Source organism: Pavona decussata, unplaced genomic scaffold, assembly GCF_977016875.1.
Source record: "Pavona decussata unplaced genomic scaffold, jaPavDecu1.1 SCAFFOLD_156, whole genome shotgun sequence".
In the NCBI taxonomy this organism is placed as follows: domain Eukaryota; kingdom Metazoa; phylum Cnidaria; class Anthozoa; order Scleractinia; family Agariciidae; genus Pavona; species Pavona decussata.
Window position 1 is genome coordinate 5651567 of NW_028145568.1, and position 13519 is coordinate 5665085.

At 37.1% G+C, this 13519-nt stretch overlaps 1 protein-coding gene across 1 annotated transcript; it reads left to right on the forward strand.

Moving 5' to 3' along the window:
- The first annotated feature begins 4549 nt into the window (after positions 1 to 4549).
- On the forward strand, positions 4550 to 10177 carry LOC146465512 (zinc metalloproteinase nas-15-like). Its single transcript, XM_085128842.1, has 7 exons — positions 4550 to 4854; positions 5353 to 5520; positions 6492 to 6615; positions 7287 to 7312; positions 8297 to 8574; positions 9605 to 9692; positions 9957 to 10177. Exons 1-7 carry the CDS (start codon positions 4791 to 4793, stop codon positions 10061 to 10063), a joined length of 855 nt encoding a protein of 284 aa, XP_084984968.1. The 5' UTR covers positions 4550 to 4790; the 3' UTR covers positions 10064 to 10177.
- The last annotated feature ends 3342 nt before the right edge of the window (positions 10178 to 13519 follow it).

The following is a 13519-nucleotide window of genomic DNA, read 5'->3' on the forward strand; positions in this document are numbered from 1 at the left end:
AAGTAAAAATAAAAATAAATTACGGTTATCCTTGTGTCTCTTTTCTTCAGTTTCGGAACTTAAAAGACTTTCGCGCAAACGTCATCTATTTCCGGAAGTGGCTCAGTTCAGGGCTGAAACGGCCACTATCGTAACTCGCGGCGAAATTCCTAAGCAGGTGTTGGTCTTTTCGTGACGTGCGACCATGCATAGGCAACAAAATTGGCCCAATTGTACCTATATCTCCTTATCTACATATATTGCCCCCGAGAGACAGCAACAGCTACCGACAGCCCACAGATCCAATGGACATTTATGAAAAATATTTGTTTGTTGTCTACACCCATTGTTAAAATCACGTGCACCGCGGAAGTAGATTTATCTGTTCCACGTGCCATGTTTTCAACATGCCATGTAACCAGGCCTAAGTCTTAACTGTAAGGACAACTGTTATTTACGGTTGAACTCGACTTAGGGCAATGAAGATGGGTTTATTTATCTTCAGGCTGACGTGGGAGAATATCAAGAAGTCAATCCGAGATCAATAAATCGACAGTTTAGAAATTTGAACGCCTTGCGAAAAAAACGGCCGAGTTCTCACAGAAGTTACGGAACAGAGCCGATCGAAAGCAGTCAAAAAGTTTAAATCTTCCTGAGAGCCTTGCTAGGTTAACATGTTAACCCATTTATCAGCCATTTTAGGTCCGTGGTGGTTGTCAATTTGTCGTTTTTTTTGCCAATAAGTAGAAAACTGCCCGGCTTAATAGTTAAAACGGTCTCTCAGCTGTTCATCTAGCATGTCAAAAGATGCTCGCTATTCTCTACTATGCACGTATTATTGAAAGTGGCTTTAAGACAATGCAAAAAAATATCATTTCCGTCCAACCTTTTTCTAAGAATTGCTAGCTTTGTTTTGATAATCTATTTCTGCACATGTCCAGTATCCAACATCCGTTCGGACTGCGGTTACTTGCATTTCATTCAAACGCGTATATGACATATCACATATCATTGCCTGCATATTTTCAATAAAAAATAAATTGTCAGTCACTGTTGGTTCTTACAAGTGCCCTTTTACGCTGGCAGCAATTTTGCACTCTTTTTGCCATTTCATAACAACCTTTCACACTCTATCCGTAAAATAGACGGCCATATGTATGGTCAGTGTTTCACACACAGTGAATTCAATTCATGTGCGCCCATAGAGCCGGCTACATGTCGCTCTCAATTAAAAATATACTTGTTCACTTTTTAAGTCATGTATACAAACCCATATTTTCAATTATGTGGTAAATTTTGTTATTATTATTATTATTATCATCATCATCATTATTTTACGCAATCTCTTTTGATAGCACCGCGATCGACAATATTTCGACAGCATTAAATAAAGCATTGCGATAAAGGTTGGGTTTCCGCACTAGTAATCGGCTAGCCTTCCTAGAGCGCCGATATCGCATTGTTAATCCACGATTCAATGACTCTAGTAGAAAATTAAAGTTTACACTGTTCTGAAAACTTGATTGATCCTGACCTAGGAATAACATTAACGACAGTCGTTAATAGTTGATAATAATAATAATAATAATAATAATAATAATAATAATAATAATAATAATAATAATAATAATAAGCAATAACAATTTCAACTGTGCCGTGACCTTGGTTTAATTTGCTCAAGAATTAGCAGAATGCGATTTCTTTTTAGTGGTTATATGAACTCCATTAGTAAACTCAATGGTTCAATGTTTTAAGCGTTATAAATTAAGTTGCTGTGTTTTTGTCATTGGCAGACCGCGTTATTAACGTCATTCGATATCGCCCTTTAACTCATGCCTCCACGTTATTTCCGACTTTGGTTTAGGACATTGTTTTACAAACGACCACAAATATATATTTCTTCTGTTTTATGCATGCGGCCACAAGAGTAGCCTCCCACGCAGTCGTTTCGGAGGAAAAACGAGTCCCTAAAAACGACTGCGTCACCAAACTGGGAGGCTACCACAACAGAAGAAATAACCGACCTTTATCATTTAACAAATTGTAACACTACCCAAATATGGTCATGGTGCACTAATTATTCGTCGTCAGTAGTCAACAGATATCCTACGATATCCGTAATTTCGTGTGTCAGGGAGAAAAAGGGCAAAATAAAGATTGTCTCCAGCTTTTCAGCAATAAAACTGTACTTTGATATCAATGTGTTGAAAAATAAAACAATTATCCTGCATAATCTTTCGGAGTATCCCCTGATTTTATTAACTCTACCTACAGCCTTGTCGGCTAAGTATCTGGCGATATTGCAGGATATAAATTGTTAAATATCTGTCGTCACAAGGCATGCGTTCCTCAAAGGCTCCGAAAGAAGAAGAAGAAGAAGAAGAAGAGCAAGAAGCAAGTTCATCAGACTGAACGATTACTTTGACTAAGTTTAGAAAACGATTTGCATTTAATTTCTATATTAACCCTGTGGTTGGCAGATAAATCTTTCGAGGACGATTCAAAATTTCGCTGTCCAATATCCACACTCTACACGTATTCTTTACAAGTCTATCATATTTTATGTTGAAAGCCAACTGATCACCGATTCGCAAGTTTCGACCATTTGTTTTGAAGTAGAATATACAAATAAAGCATTTCAAACTTGTTCTCACTCATCCATTAAGTGCGATCCACCTACAAAAAAACAACAAAAACTGATCGATATTTGGATTCCAACAATTTTCTGTTGTTAAGAGCTGCTAATTACTTTAATTACCCCCAAAACGTGATGGCTGTGAAAACTGCAATTAATCAACTTGAAGATAACAATTAGAGTAACGAGCAAATATAAAGTCCAAATTATGTGTGTCATTTTAGTCGACTCGATGTATCTCATGATCAAGCCTAGCCTTAAAAAATGCCAAAAGTCTCAATAACTACACGGAGAGTAATATAAGTCCGACATTTTGATTTGTTAGGTGGCTGCGGCAAGAGAGCAAATAGGATTCTTATACCTGCAATTTAAATTGTATTCAGCGGCGAAGTGAAAAAAACAGATAACGTTACTAACAAATAAATTATAAATCAAATCAATTTTGCAATTAAAAGTCATTAACTTTGTTAGTGACCTATTGTTTCTTTCCTGTCATCTTGAATCACGATGGGAGAACTGAGGGCTGATCCTTATCGGCTCACCGATTTCTAAGCTAAGCAATGGAGCCCATTACCTTTTGTCCCTGATCAAGACTTGCTACATCTGCTCTGCCTTTTTTGTCTCAGATTTATCTCACCGGTATTAGTATATTTTGTACTATTAGCAACAGAATACAAGTAGAGTGAGTTTGATTTAAAATAAAGCTCGACCGCGCTCTGACTATTACTGTAAAAGTATGAAAAAGAGTGCGGCAGTGTTTAATAACCCTATCTGAGGCCTTTTCTTGGCCCAATTTAGTCAGAGAATAATCGCTTAAGTATGGCCAAATCAGACAGAACTTTTACTTAAAGAAATTTTTATCGTGTTTTGACATCATAGCCATAAGAATTTCAATTACTTATCAACAAGACGGCATTCCTTCTGTTGTTGTTTTCATGTCTAGGGACACCTCCTCGCGTTTTATTTTCGTGTGATTTGTTAATAAGCTCGACCCACGTATAACATGCCGAATTAAAGCGGCTTCAGTCACGTTAAGAGTCCAGTATCAATTAAACTACGCGATTTCACCCCTTCCTTTAGAACTAAGTGCCGCCTTCTCGTGTGGTTTGTTAATCACCTCGAACCACGACTAACATGACGACTTAAAGCGCGCGGCTTCAATCACGTTAAAAAGCAAGTATCAGTTAACCTTGGCATTTTCACTCCTTCCTTCAATTTAGAACTACGTGCCGCCTAAATTAAAATGCTACCAATATTACCAAAAGGTCTGCACAGCAGGAAAGTCACAATACGTTTTAAAACGACGACGACAACGATAAGTGATTAAAATCTTTACAAGACTTTTCATTGAGTTATTCAGTTTCATTTCTGTCTCTTAAAAGGTTGGTTTCGTTAGGACACTCGTACATAGCCCTACAAAATTAACAACACCTGGGGCCCGTTTCTCGAAAGTCCCGGTAACTTACTGAGCCCGATAAGTGTCTTTGGTGACAAATGTTTCTTAACAGAAGTCAATTTTTGTTAGCTTTGAATACTAAATTTTAAAACCTTATAATTCTATTAAAACATTGGCCAAGTACCATGTCTGTAATCACTGTGTAATCGGCGAAAAAACATTTTAAAATATAACTTGTCGGGCCCGGTAAGTTACTGGGACTTTCGAGAAACGGGCCCCTGAGACATTAAGACTCTTAGCAATATATATATCCTAAAGAGAAATACTTTCCCCGGCCACTTAGTCGAAAGAGTTATAAATAACTACTTCCCAAAAACGCAAAGTCAATATGTTTCTCCAAATTTACTAACACAGCAACGTTTTACTCTATGCTTCCATACATGGGCAGGTTTTCCAGCATAAGCACAGGAACGTGTAAGGGGTATATAGTGAGGCTATATTGTAAAAACACAGATTTAAAATTGGTTGCGTTCGAATACTACCAGCAGCCAAAGTTTCTATTATTTTCTTTGGCAAGTCTGTTTCATTCACAGTTACACAAAAGATCACATACCAGACGGACCAGCGATATTTACCTTCAGGATACCGGAATGAATAAAGGACATCTTATAAAAATATTTGTTTGTTCAGTTATACATCTACCGAAATGGATTTTGCTATAAAAATCCTCAGGCTCATCAACTAGAGACTTTATTTTGCTTTAATCCGCAAAGATGCAAAATGAAGTGGTTCGGTGTCTTTTTCATGATTGGAGTGGTGCTTGTTGCATCGGAAAACCCCGAGGGTAAAATTATTTCAGTTTACTTTATTCAGTTTCTGATCCATTTTCATCATTTTACGACACCCTCACCGAATAGAGAAAGCCCCATATTTTGCTTGAGCATTTAATGTAGATTTGTTTAATTGCGGATCTTTTGTAGTTATTACTTTAATATACGTTATCATGGATAATCGAAAGGAATTGTTAGTTTATAAATCGAAATGTAGTGTCTTCCTGTTAAGGGTGGTGTTGAAAGACCATTGGTTGCAGGCCAGATTTAAAAAAAACTTGCAAGTTTTAGATTTGTGAAAAGGGAAACGATTCTGTGTGCACTGTGACAGCTGCTTTTCGTTTTGTAAAACTTAATGAAACAAAACAGATAGTTTTAGATATAACATATTAAGACCCAAATCTTGACATATCTCAGTTGGGGAGAACTTGTTCATAGAAAATTGCCTCCGTCATCGTCTTATTAAGAAAACTTTCTTTTCGGTTTCCTTTTACTATTGCCTTGTACAATAGAGGATGTGGACGATCCGGATGTGTATGAAGGAGATATGATCCTAACTCCAGAGCAACGCATGGCGGCTGATCTTGGAATGGATGTTGATAATCCGCTTGGAAGAGGTTCAACCATTGGAAGACAGTGGCCTAGTGGCGTGGTACCTTACGTCATTGACGATAGTCTTGGCAAGTTAAAAATCTGTCAATCTGTTACTCATGATTATGTGAATAGGCATTACCTACGTCATCATGTAATGCTTGACTATGAAAACACATGCTCTGAAAACGTTTTTTGTAACAGAAAAATTCTTGGTACGCCTTCTCACTGTTTGTAGTAATGCGAAATGATGTTCAGCAACGCCTGCTCCTGAATTAAAGTGTTATTAGCTTAAAAGTTTTATGTAAGGTTATCACTACTCGGTTGTACCTGGTACATCTTCGACTAACGATTATTTACATTTCGTCTTAGTCTTTTTTGTTTAGATTTAGTGTGACATGCTGCATTCCGGCTGCTTGAATTCTCTTGTAACTGTCGGCTTTTACAGTATTGGTCAGCATTTTTATTTACAGCTAGCGTTAGCCTCAGGTCTTAAGATGGGTTAATATTTCGTGTACTTTTACGAAGAAAGAGGCATTCAAATCTTAACTCTGGGTGTTACTACAGTTTAGGCAATTCCAAAATTTAAATGATCCGTTCTTACGTTTCTCGGTCCGTTCATTTCAGTATCAAGAACAGAAAAAAAGGTCAACTAACACCTTTCATGACACAAGAAATAGATAATTCGAGGTAAACTGGGTGAGGACGAAAAATGGAGTTTTACAAAACTTTTATAAAACTATCCGCTTCTATGCAACTATTTTTTTCGCTGTATGACACTGAGAAATTAGTAAATGGATGATGCCTCAGGAAACCAATGACCTCGCTTCTAACGCGCGACGTCTGAAGTCACTGAAATATCGTGAAAATTATTTTCTTAACTTTCGACATTACTTGGTGACAGTTTCGGCCTCAAGGCCGATAATGTCATATCACGATTTTTTTTTCTGACCAGTAAGTCGGGACTTTCAATCCAATTTAGCTCACAAATTCAAGCCTGGGGAAATTAGGAAAGTTAATTGATACGACAAAGGACTAAAATATTTTCTTTTGCTTAAAGCTGGTGAGGAAAAAGCTATGATTGCGATTACAGGTGGCATGCCGGAATGGAGTTCAAAAACGCGCATTTGCTTCAAGGAAAGAACGACCGAAAGAGCTTATATCAACTTTAGACTTGGTTCTGGGTAAGTGCTGCTATTCACGGGAATATTTGTCGCTATAAGCAACTCACGTCCATGGATTCACAATATCGCATCGATTATTATATCATAGGGGCCAAAAAAGATATCTAAAGGGATAAATTAGGCCAGCTTATTCAGCGTTAAAAGGGCAAAGATGAATAGTTTAGGAAAATAAATTAAATGGGGAACTGGAAGCAATTATAATGAAGATGTAGTACTCCTGGGTGCGAGCATAGAGCAAACAAAATCTCTGCTTCCCCGACAGGAGTCAGTCACAATGCAAGAACTGCTGCATGTTGGAGCACCTCCCCTCTCCTCCACCCTCCAACCGGCCTCTTTCCCCTTTTTTTTTTTTTTTTGTCTTTATTAAAGTGTACATGACACCAATTTTCTTCTCGATTTTTAGAAGTTTGATGTGTGTACAAACCGATTTTAAGAATAAAAATTGTCTATAAATTTTGAAAACCATTTATTTCGGGGGAAAAATACCCCCTTTTCCTTTACAACTATGTCGCGGGACTGGGACCTAATTTACCACAAAATGACGCCACTCTACTTGACATTGTTTAAGGAAGTGTTGTGTTTTGGTTACAAAAGGCTTCAAAATGTTCGCATTCAGCAGCATTATTTGCTTATATCTGGTAGGTTTCTTTCGAATCTTTCGATATCTCAAGCGAAGAAGAACAAGCAGAGGGGAAAAGTAAGTCGTCGTGGGTCGTATCAAACCATAAATGACTAGACATGCCTTAGCGAACCATGTTGATTTTCGACGATCATCATCGCTAAAAACGAGTGTCGTTTGAAGCTACAGCAGAAGCTTCAAGCCGAAAAACATCAACACTTCGAGTAGCAGACTAGCACACCTTGAATCGCTTTAAAGGAAACCTCCACTCTCGAAACATGTTAACGCTATATTATTGAAAATACAATTTTCTTTGAAATTTCATTGGAAATCATGGAAATAATATTTCAGTGTCGGAAAAAACATAATTTGATTATCGGCTATTTTCGCTTTTAAATTTCCCGCGCCCCGCCATCTTGCATTTCATGACGTAATAAGGTTGCTCAATTGTTTTACACAAAAGAACTTCTACTGAATAACAATAGCGGCAACCATTACACGTCATCAAATTCCGGCAAAATGGCTACCCCCAGGAAATTTAAAAACGAAAGTTGTCGATAATCATATCTAATTTTTATCACACGTGAATGTCATTTCTACGTTTTAGACAAATATTTGGAATTTAGACACTATTTCCAACGCTTACCCGTCAATTTGTTGTGAGAGTGGAGGTTCCCTTTAACTACAATTACTTTGACGCTTTTGTCCCAAACTGCTGGTTCTGAAGAAGCTTGGGCATTTTTCCCCCTTATTATTATAAGAAATCAGTACATATTAGGCGCTCCACCTCCAAAAGAACGACTGCATGCACTGCAAGTGGCTTTACTCCACCACCATTTTTGTTTTGTTATCAAGCAAAGTGACGTCACATACGCTTATCACGTGATGTTTTGCCCGCGCGCAGCAGCGACACTTTTGGAGTGAAAATAGCGCTGTTTCGAACGGGAAATGACGACGTTTGGAAATCTTCATGCAAGTGTTAAGTTAAGAATCGTTTTTTGTATATTATAAACTTCAAAATAGAGAAGAATTTTTTTTAATACAATTTAATGCAATCGACAGCAAACATTTCAAACTATATTTTTTCGTATAGAATCTGGAACGAGCAAAATTCACGATTTACTGATTTTGGGTTTGTATATCGTCTTTATTGTAATATCGGTTTTTCCCAAAACCTGGCTTTAAATAAATTTGCAGCTAACAAGTTTAATTTCAACAAGTACGAAAAATCAACCATTGACTCCCTCGGAACCTCCTATGACTACGGGAACGTGATGCATTATGGAAGTAAAGCCTTCAGCAAGAACGGACAGCCAACAATCGTTCCCAAGCAATCTGGGGTAAGGTACTTTACCAAATCTTAATTGACCCTTATAAATCTCCCAAAAATACTAAAAGGCACACAATGCCTAATAGGAACATCATGCTGAAAATCTTTTATTTGAATGGCTACATATTTAGTATTCTTAAAGACGGACTTATAAGTAAGAGACACTTTGTACAAGTTTGAAAATTATTCACCTGAAGCGAAGCGAATATTGGTGAATATTAACGAGGTAAACATTTACCAATATTTACTAATCCTCAGGTGCATAATATTTGAAGCATAATTTTAAGAAGTGAATGCTTAAAAAAAAAGAACACTTCTAATCATGAAAAACAGCGTTAACAAAGGTATTGCATTGGCAGGTTTTAGTGAAGCGGAAATAATTTCGTTCCATTATTTTCCATCCAAAAGGGGTTTTGAATCAAACTGAATCGTTCCAGCTCATTGATAATGTCATGCGAAGCAATATCAAACATTTTGTTTTGAAAAGTCAAACACAAAATAATGGTGTTTGGTTAGTGTGATATTGTGTTAAAAGTAAAACTTTGGTAATTTGTTATTGTGCTGAGTAAACGTTGTGAGGTTGCTACAGCCGGCGTGTGTTTCGTAATCGAGTTACTTTGTTGGCAGCATATTTGGAGCTTTTACAAGATTTAAGGGACTAACCTGTGATAAAGTTTTTTTTCTTTCTCACACATTTATCTTATAATTTGTAAACGACACCCCTTAAAATAACTCAAGCTATAAAAGACACTTTAAAACCACGAGATGTCGTTTGTGGCACGGTTATTTCGATTTTAGCATGTTTTGGTCTAGCCTATCGTGCATTCGTTTTTAGAGCCTCGTACTACCTCCACACAAATACGAGTCCCTAAAAATGACGGCGTTGAAGGCTCATCCGGTCAGTTTTGCAATCTGAGTGGAAGTATATTTTTGTTTGAACAGTACCGTTCATCTGCTTCAACCAGTAATTTATTTATTTATTTATTTATTTATTTATTTATTATTTTTTGTTTATTTACTTGTTTACTTTGCTTTCCCAGGTAGCACTTGGTCAGAGGCGCGGGATCAGTGATATAGATGCACAGCAGATGAACCTTCTTCACCAATCACAATGCAGAGAGACAGGAGGTGCGTAAAACAGTGATAAAAAATAAAATTCATTCCATAAACTGTCGTAAAATATTAACCATAAACTTAATTACTTCATGAAATTTCTCAATGAAGTCACTGGAAACCTTTAACATAAAAACTGTTCATAATATTACTAAGCATCTTTATGCACTGTCGTTATCGTTAGAAAGACTTTCGAAAGAAAGAAATAGTAAAATAGTAAAGGAGATTGTAAGGAAAGTTGAATTAAGTGAACTAAGTTTCCCTCTCTGTGTCCACTAGGAAGTTGTACGGACAAAGACCCCAGAAACTGTGCTAACTGGAAAAAGCATTGCAGCTATCACTCATATGTTCAGAAGAATTGCAGAAAGACGTGCAATCGGTGTTGATCACCTGAACTCAAGAGTAAGTATTTTGAGGCTGATACCGCGCATGCCGACGGACCGAGGTGTACATTTTCACCGAACCAATACTCAAAGCCTTTGTTAAAAAACTGGAATATATGGTTGTCCATTCACCAGTTGGCATTCCCGTTGAAATTGGCAGATTCATATCAGGCTACAAGCTAATACCCATCCATCTCTTTTATCAAATTAAACAGCAATAGCAACAAAGAAGTAATCGTGAGTGTATGTCCTCTTTTAGTTCCCAATTCCATTTTTCAAGGGCTACCTAACTTGGTATTTCTTGTAGAGTAAAAACAATTTGTATGAGCCTGGAAAAAAGGGCCGAAAGAAAGAATAATTTCATCTTCACTATATTTTCTGTTTTCACCTGTCTTCTGTCTCTTCGATAAATACGATTAACCTAAGTGACTGACAGTGACGTGACATGAGTTTAGGCTATAATAAGCAGAACCCTAAGAAATTTTACTGGTATAACAACTGTGGTTTGCTGTCTTCCTGTTTGCTTCAAGTCACGTTCTTTCAAGCGGTGGAGAGATAAAGCGTCCATGTCATGTGCTGTCCTGAGGCAGAACGTTTAAAACTGAGCACCAAATTTATGCCTTAGGTTTTTTAGTTTATGCAGGTTCCATCAACAAAGGGCTTGGTTATATCAGTGTGGGGGGTTCTGATAGTAACATTTTTAATAATATAACTAAAACGGAGTAACGTATTGGTTAGTTACATTCATTGTATTAATGTTTTGCAGATCAAGCCTGCCATTGCTCAGTACGAATGGATGTAGCCTCAACAGGAAATGTAGGCCGGAGTGGAAACTCTTAAAAATCGACTCGCCTTTTAGTCTTTAATTAGCCGTTTTATTCTAGACAAGGTAAATGAAATAAAGAAGCAAGTGGAATTGAAATAAAGCCTTTACTATTATTATTACTCAGTTACTATTACTATTACTCAGTTACTATTACTATTACTATTACTATTACTATTACTATTACTATTACTATTACTATTACTATTACTATTACTATTACTATTACTATTACTATTACTATTACTATTACTATTACTATTACTATAACTATTACTATTACTATTATCATTTCCCAGAACTCCGTGTAGAGTATCATAGCTCTTAGCTCCCATCCAAATGTTGCCACAATATCTTTGTGATGAATGTATCGGATAAGTCAATTTTGTAGCGTTTGAAGGAGATTTCTTTGCAGATTTGCTCTACTGATTTCGCCACTCTTTCCAAAGCTAAGTTTGTTTCTGCCGGCTACTCGATTTTTTTTACTGTGATTTATCAAGCAGAGAAAGCTTAAAAAATTCTGCATTAGAAATTTTCATTTTACTGCTCACGCAGGGAAGTACAATTTTATTTTCATCTTCGAGGTTACTTCACAATTTTCACTGAGTGAGACGTTTCGTTCACAAGTTAATTTACTACATCGATTTAAACATGAATTTGAAGGGAGGATTGTTCAATTGAATTTAAAAAAATTAGCCACCCTACGCCTAATTTTAATTTATGGTACCCCTGCCTTTTGTTCTAACCCCGTGTATTGTTTTACTTGCGCACGCAATTCTCTGAATTATATTCGTGCAGATTTTTCCCTCAAGCTTCAAGTTTAACTTATGAACGTCCTTTACGAATGCTAATATGTGATTCGAGAATAGGCTGGTTTCTGTATTGTCGTGTTGTTTCTCTGGATGGCGGGTATTCGATTCATTTGACCTAATCGTTCCATTTTGATGTCAAAACAACAGTTTAGAACATTTCACTGTAAAAGGTTTTTCTGGCAATATACAGGAGAGAGGGTCAAACTTTATCCTAGTAGGGAGTTGCTTTACTTTACTTCTGTTTCTGGCTCATAAGATGATGATCCAATTTATGAATACCCACGATAAGAGAGCTTGTCTCAGTAAAAGCGCCCGCTTGGATCAGGTGCATCAGATAGAGTACAAGGAAGTACGAGCAACAAGCTATGAAGTGAAGAGGAAGTGACTGTAGAGAACTTTGCTTTCTTAAACTGAACATTTCCGCGCTGGTCCTTCGACTGAGCATTACTTTTCAGGGTGAACTATTTTGTATGCGAATGAAAATATACTGTTTTTATCAAGGAAAGGCATTAATCATTCCAGTGACCATTTGCTCAAGATACAATTCTGTTATAAAATGGCAATGGCACGTATTGATATCAAAGAGCTACTCCAGTGTACGCCGTTTGTCTCAGTGTTGGCCAAGAAAGACACTAATGACGCCAAGAAATTATTAATGGTGTGCCGTGGACTCGGTGTTAGATATGGGCTGATTTTGTTGGTTCACGTCCTTGCTCTGAGAGGTTTTTCTCCTGGTGGTACTCTGTTTTCCCCTCTTCTCAAAAACCATTTAGAAATTCGAATTTGATCCGGAATTTAGGGCCTAGATGAAAATTATTTGTATAATTCTAGTGCCCTGGGTAAGGCTTAGGATCAGAGTAGCCCCTGATAACCTGCAGCAACATTGCTTTTTAGGTCGGGTTGTATTCTGTTGTTCGTTTCTTTGTCCTCACGACCAACCCTGTAATATGTTTCAAATGGTGTAAACCACACCTAGCAAAACCGTTCTAAAGTTCCAAAGGATCTTTTTGAGTCCCCGAGGTGCATTTTGTCAATTTAACCATCTGGTTGAGTTTACGGATGGTTGTGTTTGCTCAAAAGTGCTCTAGACTCGCGCGTATTCCATTTAGTTACCATTTTCAATCAAGAGTCAGTTTTTCTTGTCTTTGTTGTTGATGCGTCCTGCTAGTATAAATTCTGCTCCCCATGTGCTGCTCCTAACTTGCATTTTCCGATTTCATCCCTATATATTTCTTTTCCTCTCGCGTTAGTTGTGTGTTTCTGCGATTGTTGTATTTGCTTTCGTTTGTTCTCAACACAGTGGCTGAAACGATCTGGACATTTAGGTAGTCAACTAGTCCTCAAGGCACATTTTGTCAATTTAATCATCTCGTTGAGTTTACTGAGGGTTGCATTCCCAGGGAGTCTTTCAGTTTTCGTGTGAACACTCTGTTGCTCAAATTAAAGTATTCTAGACTCGCACATATTCCCTATGGTTAACTTTTTCATTTTCAATCAAACATAAGCTTTTCTTTTCTTTGTTGTTAATACAGCCCGCAAAATTTTGCTTTCTATGTGCTCCTCCTTACTGGTATTTCCTGTTACATCCTTATATGTTTCCTTTTTTTAATTTAATAGCTATGTAAGTTTCTGAAATTGTCCCATTTTCTTTAATTTTGCCCCCCAACACAGTGCCTTAAAACACCCGGACATTCATGTAGTCAAGACTCAAAGTTCTCACCATTTATTTACCCACTTTCCGATTAACCCTTACAAATTGAGCTAAAACTCTTCGGATGAACAACTTTGAGTGATCCAAGCCACCGAGTTACATTTCCGCTCTTT

Bases quoted from the DNA above. Each gene is read 5' to 3' on its own strand.
- LOC146465512 (XM_085128842.1), top strand. From the start codon at position 4,791: ATGAAGTGGTTCGGTGTCTTTTTCATGATTGGAGTGGTGCTTGTTGCA. The intron at 4,855-5,352 runs GTAAAATTATTT...CTTGTACAATAG, and splicing joins TGCATCGGAAAACCCCGAGG to AGGATGTGGACGATCCGGAT. The intron at 9,693-9,956 runs GTGCGTAAAACA...TGTGTCCACTAG, and splicing joins ACAATGCAGAGAGACAGGAG to GAAGTTGTACGGACAAAGAC.